The 16838-nt window shown below is 41.3% G+C and overlaps 2 protein-coding genes across 10 annotated transcripts in view; both read right to left on the bottom strand.

Moving 5' to 3' along the window:
- The window catches only part of LOC127007198 (putative nuclease HARBI1), a 5350-nt gene extending 2139 nt beyond the window's left edge, over positions 1–3211 (bottom strand). The window contains exon 1 of the mRNA XM_050877912.1: positions 2707–3211. Coding sequence (XP_050733869.1) covers positions 2707–3211 — 505 coding nt within the window. The remainder of the gene's footprint in view (positions 1–2706) is intronic.
- Positions 1–16838, bottom strand: part of LOC127007114 (myeloid differentiation primary response protein MyD88-like) — a 22054-nt gene extending 5216 nt beyond the window's left edge. The window contains exons 1-13 of one of the 9 annotated variants that reach the window (XM_050877732.1): positions 16719–16838; positions 14677–14784; positions 14222–14350; positions 13670–13857; positions 12851–12967; positions 12018–12145; positions 11032–11200; positions 10603–10765; positions 8104–8293; positions 4401–7123; positions 4251–4350; positions 2469–4200; positions 1374–1688 (exon numbers count right to left, since the gene is read on the bottom strand). In XM_050877732.1, the coding sequence (XP_050733689.1) occupies positions 6785–7123; positions 8104–8293; positions 10603–10765; positions 11032–11200; positions 12018–12145; positions 12851–12967; positions 13670–13857; positions 14222–14346 (1419 nt within the window). In that variant the 5' untranslated portion in view covers positions 14347–14350; positions 14677–14784; positions 16719–16838 and the 3' untranslated portion in view covers positions 1374–1688; positions 2469–4200; positions 4251–4350; positions 4401–6784. Of the gene's footprint in view, positions 1–1373; positions 1689–2468; positions 4201–4250; positions 4351–4400; positions 7124–8103; positions 8294–10602; positions 10766–11031; positions 11201–12017; positions 12146–12850; positions 12968–13669; positions 13858–14221; positions 14351–14676; positions 14785–16689 lie in introns of all 9 variants that reach the window. The other 8 variants (XM_050877731.1, XM_050877735.1, XM_050877739.1 and 5 more) reach the window with 8 other exon arrangements.

Raw genomic sequence — 16838 nt, 5'->3', positions numbered from 1 at the left:
TTGACCGGAAGATTCAAAAGCATCTATCCTCTTCTGATCTTCTATCTGATCGCCAGTATGGGTTCCGCAAGGGTAATTCTACTGGCGATCTTCTTGCTGAATAGTTTTTGAGATACAGAGGTTAAAAGAGACCCACCATTGGGCTGCCCGACTGCGCCTGAGGGGATAGTCGCGTCCGCACCGCGCAAGGAAAGGGTTAAGACAAGCCAAGACTGTTGACGACAGTCTTGAGGACTTCCCCCAACCTCCCTCAGACCTCAACCGGAAGCAACGGTTGGTCCAGACTCTTGCCGACTCTTATCATGAAAGTTTAGTATGGAATACTTTTATGCGCTAACCCTCACGACGTCGGCACAGCATTCGGCAACAGTCTCAAGACCTCTTTCAAGACATGCCCGACCCTTTCACATCAACACCCAAGACCTTGTGTACCCTAGAGTCAGCAGTGTGAACGGGGCTTAAGAGAAACCTTGTGTCCTTCAACGCCTCAAAAACCCAATTTCTCCATCTATCAACTCGACACAATCTTCCAAATACCTTTTCTTCAACAACTTCGACAACACTCAGCTGTCACCTTCTTCTACATTAAACATTCTCAGCCTATCCTTAGCTCAAAATCTCAACTGGAAAGTTCACATCTCTCTTACTAAATCAGCTTCCTCAAGGTTGGGTATTCTGTATCGTCTGTGCCAGTTCTCCCCCACACAGATGCTTTCCATTTATAGGGGCCTTGTCCACCCTCATATGAAGCATGCATCGCATGTGTAGGGGGCTCCACTCACACAGTTCTCTTGGACAGAGTGGAGTCTAAGGCTCTTCGTCTCATCAGCTCCACTTCTCTTACTGACACTCTTCTACCTCTTAAATTCCGCCACAATGTTGCATCTCTTTCTATCTTCTATTGTTATTTTCATGCTGACTGCAATTCTGAACTTGCTAAATGCATGCCTTCCCCCCTTCCGTGCCCCCACTGCACTCGACGTTCTACTCTACCTCATCCCTATATTGTCCAAACCCCTTATGCAAGAGTTAACCAGCATCTCCATTTTTTCATCCCCTTCACCGGTAAACTCTGGAACAGCCTTCCTTCGTCTATATTTCCTCCTGCCTATGACGACCCCTATTAAGAGGAGTGTATCAAGACACCTCTCCATCTGAAATTGACCTCTCTTTACTTATTGCTTTTCGGAGCAACGATTATCAGGCTTTTTTTCTAATTTTTTTTTGTTGCCATTGAGTTGTTTCCTGTGCTGTAAAAAAAAAAAAAAAAAAGTAGTTTCATAAAAATAAGGATACAGAATAATGCAGTCTTGAGAAATGAGTGTTTCCCAATTCAATTAGAAAAACATATATGTATAAAATATCCAACTTACTTGAAATGCAAGTTGCAGAATTCATCTCGATACGGGCAATCTTCGTTCTGCTGCCCAGCTGGAGGTGGTGGTGCTACTTGCACATCCTCAGATTGTGCCACAGCAAGATCCCCTTCTTCAACATTAGGTTGAGCCACATCAAAAGGAATTGGAATATTCCTGTCCTTACAGATGTTGTGGAGCATGCCGCATACATGTATCAGCCTGCACACCTTCACCGGGGGAGTTAATCGGACCTCGCTCTGTAGGACGTGAAAGCGGCGCTTGAGCTGTCCTATTCCCCGTTCTACGACACTCCATGTCCGTTTGTGGGCACTAAAAAGAAAATACAAATGATAATGGCAGTCAATGATAAGTACTTATGTACCATAAACCAAGGGTAAATTCACTACTTGCCATACCTAGCCTGAATGTAGGTTTGGTTGAATTTTGTTTATCTATTATTTTTATCTTTATCTGATGTATTTATTAACTTCATTAATTAATATTTAATCTGATATAATACGTATGTGTATTTTTTGTTGGCCAGTTAATCTAGGTTAGGCTGAGTTTTTTTTTTTTTATTTATCATTTTCATTTTTTTTCTTATTATTCTAAACTTAACCTGAATGTTTTTTTTCTCCATCAGTCTAACCTTAAACCACCTTATTATCCAAACTCTATATGGTTTATAATAGGTAAATGCTGTGATTAGGTCAGTTTGCTAATTGCAACATGTTATGCGAGGCACGTCAACTCTACAAAATTATTAGCGGATCTCACGTTCAACACGATCTTCACTGGGGAGCAAGTATGTTTGCTGTTAGAAACAACACTAATACCTAAAAGAAAAAAAGACGGTTAATCTAGCTAACAACTGCTTCTAATATACTGAAAAAATATCATGGGTACTGCATAGGATACTTCTTTTGCTTCACATTTGTTTAGGTTTTAGTTACTGGTCGTACCAATTTACTGCGTAAACGGCTTGATTATGTGGGGGTGCCTTGAAAATTTCTAGGTCCAGTGTTGTTGGGGGGTAGGGGGCCTGGGGTGGTGGAGGGGGAGAAATAGTTGTTCCCTAGTTTTACCAAAAAGACTACTGTATCTACTTACCTATTATAGTGTGACTGAGGTCCAGGCAGAGGGTGCAGGTATGGTGTCAGGAGCCATGGCTTGCTGGGATAGTCACCGTCTCCCAACAAGTGACTCCCTGGTGGCACATGCCCTCTCTGGAACAATGCTGCCACTCCACAGCCATTCAAAATGCGTGCATCATGCACTGCCCCAGGCCACTTCGCAAGGATGTCCAATATTCGACAGTTGGCATCGAATATGACCTGGACATTAATACTGTGATATCCCTCGCGGTTGACGAACACGTCTTCCTCCTCCTTTGGTGCCACAATTCTTATGTGTGTCCCATCAACGACACCAATAACCCCGGGAAAATTAGCAATGTTCATGAAGTCTGCCTTGTTCGCCTCGGTAACGTCTTGGGTGGTGGGGAAACTGATGAACCGCTTGATGATGTTGATGTTCACAAGGGCCTCAATGGTCTGGGTGATGGCCCTGCTGATGCTGGGTTGTGAGGGGCCGAGGCCGTCGCTGCTGCACATTCGCATGTTCCCCGTGGCAAGATACCGCAGGGTCAGGATCACCTTCATCTCCGGGGTGAGCGGGCTTCTCCTCCTTGTGTCACTCGACAAGGCTTCCCGCACAAGATTGGTGACGAACAGTATACCCTCCCTGTCGAGACGGTATCTCTGGATGAGCTCATCATCACTAAGCTCGTTCAGCACGTCCCTTCTTCGTAAAATATTCCTGGGCTGGGGATCTTGTTGTTGTGGTGCTGCCATGCTGACCCTCTTGTGAGTTGTGACGGTCATAAGCCCCACACAGCGTCCCGCGCAATTTTATGGTCGACCACAAGAGTTTCTGACCACCGGTGCCAGATTATCGTACTCAGAGCCGCGTATTTACCGGTTTCTGAGCCATAGCTATTGCCAAGAAGCCCCAATAATTAACCACTTTAACTATAACTACATATGAAGGCAGTTATTTGGGTGATGAAAGCAGTTTTGGGGTCGGAAATCGGCAAACAAAAGAGGCAGAGTACGACAATCTGGCATCGTTGTTTCTGACGGAGTTATGCCCGAAATGCGCCATGTTGTTTCGCTATGACCGACAGCTATGACGGCTTGTGGAATACGGGACACAAGCTCATACTAACACTGTGACCCGTTTAATTGTTTCTATTATATAATTTCACGCTTCTGTGGCTTCATAATAACAGTAATATGGACCAAACACACACACCAGAACTGAAACATATTTACCACTTATTTCACCCCATCAGAACCCTCCTCAGCTGGGTCTTCACGTGGCTGGGGACTCCTGGGTGCCCCGTGCCTCCTCCTGCAGACTGCCACGCCCCCGGACACACGGAAAGGGGCACTGAAGGGGCTGACTGATATTACTCCTTCACCTGTTGACGCCATGTTCCCTGCTTGGCTGCTTCTCTTTTTAGCTCTTCTTCTTCTTCTTTTGGTCTGTTCTTTCTTCTTTTGAGCTATTCCTTCTTTTTTTCTTTTTACCTGTTTGTTTCCTTCTTTTTTTTTACCTGTATGTTCCCTTCTCCTTTTGACCTGTATGTTTCCTTCTTCTTTTGACCTGTATGTTCCCTTCTCCTTTTGACCTGTATGTTCCCTTCTCCTTTTGACCTGTATGTTCCCTTCTCCTTTTGACCTGTATGTTCCCTTCTCCTTTTGACCTGTATGTTCCCTTCTCCTTTTGACCTGTATGTTCCCTTCTCCTTTTGACCTGTATGTTCCCTTCTCCTTTTGACCTGTATGTTCCCTTCTTCTTTTGACCTGTATGTTCCCTTCTCCTTTTGACCTGTATGTTCCCTTCTCCTTTTGACCTGTATGTTCCCTTCTCCTTTTGACCTGTATGTTCCCTTCTCCTTTTGACCTGTATGTTCCCTTCTCCTTTTGACCTGTATGTTCCCCTCTCCTTTTGACCTGTATGTTCCCTTCTCCCTTTGACCTGTATGTTCCCTTCTCCTTTTGACCTGTATGTTCCCTTCTCCTTTTGACCTGTATGTTCCCTTCTCCTTTTGACCTGTATGTTCCCTTCTCCCTTTGACCTGTATGTTCCCTTCTTGTTTTGACCTTAAGTACGTGGTGTGTGTGTGTGTGTGTGTGTGTGTGTGTGTGTGTGTGTGTATATATTCCACTACACAATGTAAATAAGTATCACTAATCAGTATCTCCACCACCTTCAGCCATTGTTAGTTCCCTATCATTTAGTTTCCTGCTAATGATACTCAGCTTATAAGTTGACTTAAGTATTTTCTATGTAAAAGTGAACAACATTAATTGCTATCCGTTATAAGCACTTCACCCTGATATTGATTTATAGGTCACATACCAGTCATGACACTATTTATCTATATACCATCCACCTACAGGTTTTGCCGAGACATGAAAACGAGGCTATTGCTCTCACAATTTCTTCAATTTCACTTGCTTTATATGAAAAATAAGTAATCAAAAAAATCTGCTCCCTGAAAAAAGAATTAAATGAGGAGTTAACTAAATATACATGATGGGTGATTTTTGCTCTGCTGTTTAACTTTCCATTTATGACTCATAAACATATACATACATTTTTTCTTTTTTTTTTACGTCTTTGCCTGTAGCACTGGTAGGCTTTCTTAAGGGGCGTGGTGGTCGGCCCAAGCCCATCATGGCGCAGGCAATTTTTATAGTGACGCCATTTATGCCAGGCTCATGCTGCCCCCTGGAACTCATTCTTGATTCTTTTTTTTTTTATGACTCGGCCTGAAGCGTCAGTAGGCTTTCTTCAGGGGCCTGGTGGTCGGCCCAAGCCCGTTGTGGCACAGGCAATTTTTTCATAGTGGCGCCAGTTATGCTTGGCTCATGCTGCCCCCCTGGAACTCATTATTGATTCACTTGGACGGCTTCTTCTAGTCCGGGTAGATGGGTGGTCTTCTGGACAGCATGTGGGTAGTCTTAAGCCACTCAGCGGTGACTGAAAAATCCCAGGTGGTAGTGTGGGGATTTGAACCGACATCGTCCATGGCGCGGTGAATGCGGGACCCACACGCTAACCACTCAGCCACCGCCTACCCTACATACCAATTTAGTTTTATTCTCCTATCCAGAACATTGACATATTGTCCAGAAACAGTAGCATTGCCTATAGTGCCAGTAAGCTTTCATGATGGGGCCTGTTAGTTGGCCCCTGCCCATTAGCAGGCAAATACTTTATACTGGTGCCATTCTTACTATACTTCCCTCCATAAGGTGGTTAGCATGCCTAGCTACAAATCCATGGGCCTGGGTTGGAATTTCGGCCCAGGCAGTCAGTGGGCAGTTCACCCAGCTGTTTATGCTCCCTTTATGGTTGGTCAATAAATGGTTACCTCAGGAAACCTGGGGAAGGTAAATTGTTGTAACCTGAATGTCAAACCTGCCCTGTATCCTGGGCTCTTACCCACCACATGCTCAAGGGACAATGCTATGGAGCTGAACACTAAGGTCATGCATAGTTATGCCAAATGAATCTAACTTTACCTTTATTCTTGCTTGGCTCATAGTGCCCTCAAGGAGCTCCACTTGATCCTCTTGAGAGAGTTTCGCTAGAGTGTGGGTGTTCATGAGGACAGTGAGTGGGTTGTCTTTTGCCACTTGCTGATGACTGAAAATTGCCAGTTTGTAGTGGCAGGTGGGACTTGAACTCAGTTCTTCACAATGCCACAACTGCACACTAATCTCAGCCACCCTCTCCCAAAGCATGAATATGTTGGATCTACCAGCCAGCAACTGCAGTGAAGCAAAAATATACATTGCCCAAACTTTTTGCTAAACATAAGTTTCACATTCCATTCTGTTTTAGATATTTAATTGCTTGTTGACATACACATAAATACCATTTTCTGAACATAGGTGTGAAGCAGAGACTCCAGTCTGCAATGATTAAAATTCATTTCCACGGCTTACATAGAACACGATGGATAGAAATCTACTTACCAAACTGGTAGTTTACTGGTGAACAAATATACTTTACTTTGATGATATATACTAAAGAAATGTTTTTAAGCTTGGCATATGACTTTGCCTAACCATATTACATTTAACATAAAAAATGTATAATTGATGAATAACATAACATGAATATAACACATATTTTGGAAATCCGTAACTAGCTTTCTCATTGAGGCAGAGGAAAGCCCAAGTGACCAGTCTGTTGACATGTTCAGGACAAAAAAAGTGACAGGGATTCCAGTCCTCAGCCTCAACACTGTTACGACAGTCACCTCTTACAACATGCAATTGGAAACATATTAAGCTTATTATCCTAACATTTTGTTACATGTGTGTAGCTATGAATATATGAGAGATTAGTTACATAGGTACTTTATGTTTTTTCCTGCCTTTGAAAAATTTCTCAAAAATTCTGGAAGGTGATCTTGAGGTGGATGTAGAGTCCTCTGGTAACAAGAGAGCTGCAGAACTGGTGGTGCTCATGGGGCTGGCACATGGTGAAGTTGTGGGAACGTCTGGTAAGCTCTCAAAGACACCTGTGTAATCACTTGACTCCCCTGAGGCAGAGGATGGGTTCAGCTTAAGATAAGGTCCCCGGTTTGACTCTTGTATTGGGATGGCAGAACTGTAGGGAAATCCATTTTCACCAATGGCATCCTGTTCATCCAGTTCTGACTGATTGACTTCATCTTTGTCAGCCTGAAAAATTGTATTTCATGTTGCAAAAGATAAATCTATAATGACTCCATATAAAAAAATAAATGTATCCACTGTATCTAAACCTAATCCAATGACATTTCTACACTAAAAATGAAAGCAGCTGTCAGTGGCAAGCTTCCCCACCACATCACATATTTGATTCCTGTTGAGCCTTCTATTTCTCTACAATGTGGTTGATTAAGAATACACATCTCTGTCGTATGCGGTGAATTAAAAGTGGCATGGCTTCTATAATAAAGGAAGTTGAAGTTAAGGACTGAGCAACCAAGACTACTCTTTACCATGAAGAAAAGTCAAAGTAGTTACAAAGGCTGTTTGCATGCCCCATCCTGCCTCTGTGGGAATCTGAATCAGTGGGTTTGACAAGGAAATTGCTTCTCAAGTCTTATCCTGGACAGTTTCTAGTTACTTATTGCCATTCTAAACAGAAAGACAAATTTGAAAGGAAAAGAAAACTAATAATAACCATAAGGGTCTTATAATGACTGACATCATTTCCATAAAAATTCAAGTACAGTAATCTTTTACTATTAGTCTCATAACCTTTACATTATTCAAAACTGTATATTATTCATCATTGAATGAAAGAACTATAAAGTTGCTGACTGTTGTGGAAGAAATGTGTGGTGAGGATCAGTAGTGGGAGAGAACTGGGATGATAACAAGTGGTATGGTCAATGATGAGTGAGGGGCTTTAGTGAGTCATGAATATCAAAACAGGGTAATCTAAAGTGAAAATATTTTTGTTGTTATCCATCTGTCCATTCCTCTTTTATCAGAATATCTCTAAAACGGGCCGATGCAAAGGCAATCCCTCTGAACTGCATTGAACTGAACAGATTGACATATCATCACTAAATTCATGTGAGAACATTCTGAATCTGAGAGTATAGGGTTGGCGAGGGTATACAGATTAAGGGTACGATATATTACTGTGACATCATTGCTGCTTTACTTACTTGATCAACATCCTTTAGAGCAGCAGGGCCACTTTTAGCTTTTCCTTTTTGATCTGATCTACGAAGAAACTTGGAGAAAAAACTTGGCGACTGCGATGGCGAGGGTGTGGTGAGACTGAGAGAACTGGTGGACACCTGGGACGACGTGGAGGTCCCGGATATTTCTCGTATCCTTACTCCCGGCTCTCTTCTGTTTGTTCAAAGGAATACATCATTAACTGATATCATGCATGGATATACATAAGCAGAGAATATCTTGCTACTAAGATTTTTATCACAGTACAAGGAAAAATAAGTGAAATAGGTTGTGATAGCCCATAAGGTGTAGTAAGCCCAGCACATGGTCTCAAAATAGTCTCTACTGTCCTCATGTCTCCCACCCAACCAAAATTCTTTCAGTTATCAGACAAAATTTTGATAATTCAATACCTGCCTCCATAATTCTGTATCACTTCTGTTATAAGTGTTAAGATTGCCAGGACTGCTCTACTTTAGGGAATGTGCAAGTTAAAAGGGAAGAACAGGAGGATGAGCTCATCATATAATCTATTGGAATAAAACATGACTGGGGAAATAAGCAGTAAGAACTATGGGAGTGTAGAGTGGATGTATATATAATTACACCCTCTTGATGTCCATGATTATTTTGAAGAAAGAATGAGTGAAAACAGCTATAGGGTGGTCTGTGAGAAATTAACTAAAGGTAGAAAGCTGTTGGATCAGCCTGCTCCATACATAGTGTTTAATGTGCATACTTTACCACTTTTGAGTGCACAGGGCATGCATGCACCATGGCCAGCAAACATCAAGCAATGGATAGCACAAACCCTACCCTTATTTTATCATTAGAATGTAAGTGTACAATGATATATTAGTACAACTGCTAATGTTATATGTAGTAGTCTAGAAAGATATCATGCACTGTTGGGTGCCCTTGATACCTATCCTTAAAATGGTGAATTGCCAAACTAGACATCACTGGATACCCATGCAGATACCAGGCATACACAAGAACATCAACATTTATTCTTTAATTAAAAAAGGGTCCTTCTCAGCTCATACTACACCAGTATTATGTGCATACTACAATAAGGATGGCATATGCATTTGTTAATGAAAATTGGTGACTAATGGTGTTGCCATTCGTACCCTAATAAGTCTTGCCATCAGTGTTGCATTGCATGGCCCTGTACCCACCACCTATGTTCTGCTGGTGCTGTTTTTCATGCTTGCTAACACACCAGGGTGATGTTCTCACACACTCCTCATCCTAAAACCAATAAAATATATGTGAAAAATGTGTGTGTGTGTGTGTGTGTGTGTGTGTGTGTGTGTGTGTGTGTATTCAAATATATCATTGAAAGCAAAATTTATTGGTAAATATTCAGTTTGCAGAGCTTGACATGTGAGAACAGTTACTAACTAACTAACAGGGAGCATACTCCAGGGGGTGCATTACTTCACTCACCAGCTGCCTCCATCCCCGATGATCCCTCGGGGCATGCTACCACAATAATACGAGTACGTATACATAAAATTATGTATGACATACTTGTAGTGAATTTGAGGATGCCTGTTAAAAGCAAACACTCAAGGGCTGGTCTCCTTGTTCCTACCATTAGGCCATTCATCTGTTAATCAGTGATTAGTAAAATGTTCATCAGTCTTTGGGACGTTGTAGCAAACTTTCTTGTGGTGAAAACATTGTAACTTAAGACTCACTAACCATGCACACTCCCAGGACCCAGTTTGTTGATATAATTTGGAAACAAACATTTTTCTTAATTAAAAGGAACAGAGTTAACCTCAGAGAGCTATGAACCAGTAATTTAGCAGATTTAAGTCATTTAACAATTGAGAGTAAAAATTGTGCCAGAAAAGCAAAGCTAGACATGCAGTGTCTTTGTAGTAATAATCAACAATTAAAAGTTGTGGCAACATAATTAATAAGTACATAATTATAAGCAGCACATGGGATGGAGAGGGAGGACTGCAGGAAAAATGCAAAGGAAATCTTAATGATAAACAATTAACAGACAAGTACATTAAATGAGCTGCATATAAGTCAACATTCCTGTTAGAGACACTTGAAAAAATTTCTTTTAGTCTACAAACATATAAATACCCATATGTAAAGCAATTTTTTCTCCTTATCAATAAATCAGTAGGGGCATACCCCAGAGGCCATATCACTCAACCCAACCTATGACGCCAACCTTGGGGTTCCCTCAAAACAAATCTCTGTGCAGGCCCCCTTGAACACAACAGGATTGTCTGGGAAATCCAAAATCTCAGAGATTATGGGTCTAGGAAAATAAAGGTCTACTGTATATAGTGAAATAAATACTCTCAAGCTTATGAATAAACAATCCTCTTTAAGTCTCCTGCTCAACACCCTACTTTTATAGGAACATATAAATTTACATGTCACATGGAATTTAGTTACCCTTATAATACCATGAGGGAATACTAAATAAACCAGCTGTTAAAACAACTTACCTGGCAGGGGAATAAGGTTGATACGTAAGGGAGTCTCGCAGCTTTTCCCAGTAGTTCCAGTATCCTTTAGCACGATAGTAGTCCAGAGAATGGCAAAAGCTGATCACAGGCGGCTTGACACAGGGCTTGTAGAGGCATGGAATAACAATACGCCTCCGTTGATCTAAAAGACATGAAAATATTCAGGGCAAAATTCAGACAATATTAAATTATAAAGGTTCTAGTGGTTTCACACCCTCTTCTGGAAATACTATTGGAGCTAACTGGATATATAAAACATAGATGTTGTAAGTCTATAAGTGAATGAATATCGATCACCTATCTCTTCGCAAAACTAAAGGTGACAGAGGCATATGAATAAGAATATCAATTACGGGACAGGGAATGTGCATTCTGTGATAGTCTTAACTGCTTGGCAGTAAAGCTTACCTATGCTAAGGGCATGAGCAAACAGAACAAAGAAGTTGTTTGCGTTGGATGCCAAGAACTCAGGTGACAGAACAACAATGACCCTCATACAGCGCTCAATGATCAGCCGCACGATGCTGTCAGACTCAAACTGGAGGCCTCCAACTAAGTCTCTATCTTTTAGGCAGAGCTGAAATATAGACATCTGGTATTAATCCACAAGTTGTGACACACCACACTGGGCCATTTCCAAGGGAATGAACCCATCCACATGTAGCCCAGACCAACCTCCCAAAGTGGGTCATATTGCAGGTCAAGGTGTCACCTGTCAACCTGTTTTCACTGTCTATTGAGTCAGTCACCAACAGTCTTGATGGAGGCTGAAAAGGTGAAATTTGACAGGGAAGACACACAGGGAAATGGTTGGTTTAAAAAATGGCACACCCAATGAGTTAAATATGCATTATCAATGAAGATCAAGCAAGTTCAGTTTAGAGACTGCCAACATAATCTGAATAATCTCTTGAAGCACTTAACCCGTCCGCTGTGATTGGCATGGATTTGGCTTTCACTGGTAGCCTGGTAACATATACTTCCATGTCTTTCTCTGCCTCAATGGTGGATAGTGGAGTGTTTCCCATGTGGTATTGGTATGCTGGATATCCCCTCCCAAGGTGCAGGACTTTACATTTTTCTTCATTGAATAGTATCAGCCACTTTTTGTTCCGTTCCTGTAGCTTGGTGATGTCTTCATGTAGGAAATCCACAGTCAAGGGGTTAATTTCCCATTAATTTCTGATTTTAATCTTTGTTAAAATGGTATATTGATCAGAGCCCTGGAACATTTATTACATAACTTTGATTCTCATAATTTTTTCTTCTAGTGTGAAATAATTTATCAAACCCACAGTAAATAACTAGAAATCAAAACTAACCACAAATGTCCATAACAAATTTGGCCTCTCTTTCATCTTCCAGAAAGTTCATGAAAAAAGATTACGACTCACCTTTAGACCATATTCTCCTTCTAACTTCTCCACCATTTCTTGAACAAAATCAATATCTTCATCGGCAAACAGGACCAGGGCTGTGTATTGTTGCAGTCCAAGGCCCAAGCTCAAATTTTTATGGTCATCTGAAATTTAAATTCATATAACTATTAAACTTCTATCTAAATAAATATGGTGGAAGAACTAACTTAAATATAGACAATAATGGGAAAAAACAGCTCATTCAATGAAGGCTATATACCATCCATGCCTTCACACACTATTAAAAATCTCAATCTGCATATTCCCTTGCAAAAGACACATTTTGCCAAATTTTGTGTTTCAGCACCCTTTATCAAACACTGTATGTATACTGTACTTTCCCCCCTCTCCCTCTTCTAAAAAAAATCATCTATACGGTAGCATTTTTTTTGCAAGTCCTTCTTTTCTCAGCCATCTCTTTTCTTGCATCTGTCCACCGTGCACTCCCTTTCCATACCTTACAGCCAACTACTTTTTCAGTTGCCCTAACCACTGACCTCTTAAAATTTTAAAAAACCTCACCTACTACAGAATTGTCTTTTATTCCTGTTTTTGTTCTTCCCAGTATTTCCTTCGTCTTCCTTCTGTAGATCTGTCCGTAGTCAATCTCGTACAGTCTTTCACTTACCAGCTATTTCTCTTCTTTCAGTACTTCTTCCCATTTCTTTTAAATTCCCTTTTCACTCTCATCTTTACTTTTGCCACGACCATATCATCGATAAGACAAATAATACTCAATTATATGATTTTCATTAATACAGTAGTCCTGACAACACATCCACAACACTTCAGTATTACCACCCACTTACCAATAGTGAGAACGTTATTGTCATAAACAGCTATATCAGTCACCAGCTGGTCCATGGGAGGAGGCAAGGCAGCCAAGGCACCACTTCCCTGGCTTACAACCTTGTCATAATCAGCATCTGGTGGCAAGAATGTAATTATTATTGTTATCCACATCAAGGGGACAAAAAAATTGAAAGGAATATGCTAATATGGCAGCCATCTCGTCTAGCCTGACTGATATGCTAAATTTAGGATTCACAAGTGGTGGTCTAGTGGTCAGCATGTGAATATGGTGATCCCAAGGACCTAGCTTCAAATCCCACCTCAAGATGCTGACAATTTTCAACCATTGCCAAAAGGCGGAAAATTACCGACATGCTGCCAAGATCTTCAGTCAACCTGAACTTTAGTGGCTTTGGTCAAGAGGAACATTGGGGGGCAGTAAGGGCCAAGCAAGAGTCTTACATAACGTCAGCCACTATAAGTAAAAATTTGCATGCACCAATAACAGGCTAAGGCCATTCAAGAGGACCCCCCAAAGAACCTACTGGCACTATGCTAACTACTACTAAGGGGGAACATACACCCAGGGGTGCATCACTTCACTCACTTGCTGCCTCCACTCCTGATGGTCCCCCTAGGCAAGCTCCACCACAGCTACCTTACCCATCTCAAGTTCCTTCTGGCAGGATTGATCAACTTGCCCCAGCTATGAGTTACATGAGCATCCCCTTGATCTCTTCCACTCCACTTGTACAGGAATATCATTATGAGCAGGATCGACGTCCAGGAACCATGCCCACGAGCCCATATAGCCCGAGGTGGTAAAGTTTACTTACATATCATTTCTCGAGTATCATCCAATATATCAAAGCGATCCATGTTCTCTAAATAGTTCCACAGCTGACCCACCAGACTTCCTTTCTGTCCAAGTATGTGTAAACAATGTTCTGTTGGGGAAATTTTTCCCCAGCAACTAATGCTGCTCACATCCAGATCTGCTTGTTCAGCCACACCTCTCCAGTCTCTGAAAAGATGTAGTTTATTTCATGATGATTGCATTCTACCAACTCTGCTGTGTATTTCAGAAGTTTGAGCATGAAATGAGTAAAATATAGACAAGAATAAGTGAAACTGAGAGATCAGCTATTTGAGGAGATCATGTGAGCTTAAAAGAGGGAAGGAACAATAAAAATGTGCATAAGTGGCACCATTAGGAGGGGAGAGGTGATGGTGCTGAGTAGCCACACCGTGCTGGAATGGGTGAAACATGACATAATAACGTTATCTGGCAAGGCATCAAGAATGAAGAAACTCAAGTTAAAGAAGAGAATGTATAAGAGTCAAACAGATGGGTGTGGGGTGGGGACCAAATTGACCAATCACATTACCTGTGGACTCCTGGAGAGGCTAACAAGATCTTTCGGGAATCAAGTCGGCACGCCATGTGTTTCCTTGTGGCTGCGCTCAGTATTCTCACGGGAGCCTCCGCTACCTCTCCTCGGACAGCTGACATTTTGCTTTTGTGGAGTTAAGAGAAATTAATCTGTTAGTTGTATTTGCACCGTCATTCTCACATTCTGATTGATTTTAGGATTTACCAGTTAATTAAACAGTAAAATATTGAACAGTTAATACTTTATTCAATAGCTACACTCAGCACATGTGTTAGGGTAATTTTTTGTCTGGATTCTTTTTTTATACACAGTAAAGGAAGCAGCTCAGGGATAAAAATAAAGAATAAAATGCTATGCACTGCTCCTGTAAAGAAAACAGAAGGAGAGATAAAAAAGAAAAGGTGATATTCATGCAATTTAGAAAAGCACCAATTATGAAGAAAACCTACTTGAGTATTGTTGAAGGCCTCACACGGACAAACCACGACTAAACCATCGGGTGAGGCTCACCTCCCGTGCTTCATGGTTGAAGAGTGTGCCTTACAGTGGCCTTTATGCTGTGGATAATACATAAATTTATTAGGATATATTCCCAAAACAAGTAAAATGCAACCATATGACTACAAAAAATTCTAGGAGTAAAAATAGCTGTTAATCTTAGAAACGGGCAATTTGTAAAGGATAGGTTTATCTGAGTGATGATTAGCAAATTAAAATTTATCAGAAAAAGCACCAACCATTGGTGGGAGTTGGGTATATTTCTGTAGTAATATCACTAAGTCATCCCAAGTGTAGCTGGGGTGATTAATCTTCATGTGATCCACCTTTTATAATGACTCAATAACTCACTTTATGAATCTGACTGAGCCTAAATTCTGTCACGTGTATGTTTTCCATTATATACATACCAACTCAAATCTCATTCCATTTTTTGTGTATTATATGGGCTGGTATATCTTTGGCTGATGAAGAAACCAACCAAATGAATTAAATTGTGAGTTATGGATGTTCCCATTGATTTTGGTCTTTCTTCTCTTCTTTTCAAATCACTCTAGGCTTCCTTCTCCATAACATCTACAGTCAAAGGTCCGAAAGGAAAATCTCAAGAATAATTGATAGGGATGTGATTTGCAATGCCGAACTGACAACTAGTAAGCTTGTGTAAGTGGACCAAAGAGTATCACTGCATGTAATATTTGCCCCCACTGTGTGTAGAATGCATAAGGAATCCTGGGAACAAGATTCCTCTTCTTCCCCTTTTTTCTACCTCCCTCCCTCTCCACCTCTTCTTCTTTCCCCTTTTTTCTAAACCCTTCCCTCTCCACCTGTTCTTTACCCTCTTTCACCTCTCATTCCTTTCCCCTCTTCTTCCCCCTCTTTTACCTTCTCTCTCTTCACCACCTCTTCTTCTCCCTCTTCTACCTCCTCCCTTTCCACCACCTTTTCTGGATCTGGATCTGGATCATAATGCACAGGGCACCTTTCAGGTGCATAACACGCATAATTGTGTTGGGTGCTGGGGGGACGGGAAAACTGAGTGTGCAGGGGAGGGAAGTGAATCAAGTGTAATGGTTAGTGTTGGTGTGTTGTGGTGACAAGTGAGTGTGTATTTGTTTTCTGAATGAGTCTATTGTACCGCAGTCTAAAATCTGTTGAGGGAGGCTGTTCCAGTCACGTATGGTGCGTGGAAAGTATGAGGGCTTATATGCGTCAGTGTTAGTGTGATATGTTGGGTATTTATGGATGTGTGTGTTACGAGTACGTTGACTGTTTGCGTTGTACAAGTATGTATGTGGATCAATGTCAATGTGAGTGTTTGTGATCTTGTAAATAAGTGTAAGTCTGTGTGCTTGTCTGCGTATGTGGAGAGGTTCCATGTTCATCTGTTGTTTGATCCGTGTTGTGATTCCAGACGTTCAAGTGTAATTGTTTGTAATGAACCTAGCCACCTTGGTGTTCATTTGTTCTAACTTATCAATGTTTCTGTGTGTGTAAGGATCCCACACCGTGGAGCAGTATTCCAGTGTTGGTCTCACAAGTTTGTCATACACTCTTCCTCCCTACTATTGTCTATCAAAATAAAGGTAAAGATTGGTATTATTAATGCGCCAATATCTCATTACCAACTTAATCTACTGCCCTTTTGCTGTCATATGTGTCTTCTACTAACCTTCAGAGCTCCCAGAAATTAATAGGAGAGAATGTAGAGTAAAGGAAGTAGAGAGGTAGAGATTGGTATTATTAACGCGCCGATATCTTCTGCTGTTATATATGTATTCTACTAGCAATTAACACTTCATTAACAAGCATATGAACTCTACTAACCTTCAAAGCTCTCGGAAATCAATAAGAGAGAGTGAAGAGATCAAAACATCGGTAAAGATTGGTATTACCAACGCGCCGATATCTCGTTTCCTACTTAACCAAATGCCCCTCTGCTGCCATATATGTATTCTGCTAACCTTCATTAACAAGCAGGTCTAATTGGTACCACGTCAAGGAGATCCGAGGGAGGAGTTTAGGGAGCCACTCCTCAAAGTCCACCTGTTGCTCGGGAGGGACGCTTTGTTTACCCCGTCAGCTGATCGCCACCGTCCTCCGCCCCGTTTAA

This window comes from Eriocheir sinensis, chromosome 34, assembly GCF_024679095.1.
Source record: "Eriocheir sinensis breed Jianghai 21 chromosome 34, ASM2467909v1, whole genome shotgun sequence".
NCBI lineage: Eukaryota > Metazoa > Arthropoda > Malacostraca > Decapoda > Varunidae > Eriocheir > Eriocheir sinensis.
This window is presented reverse-complemented; position numbering and strand designations above follow the sequence as displayed.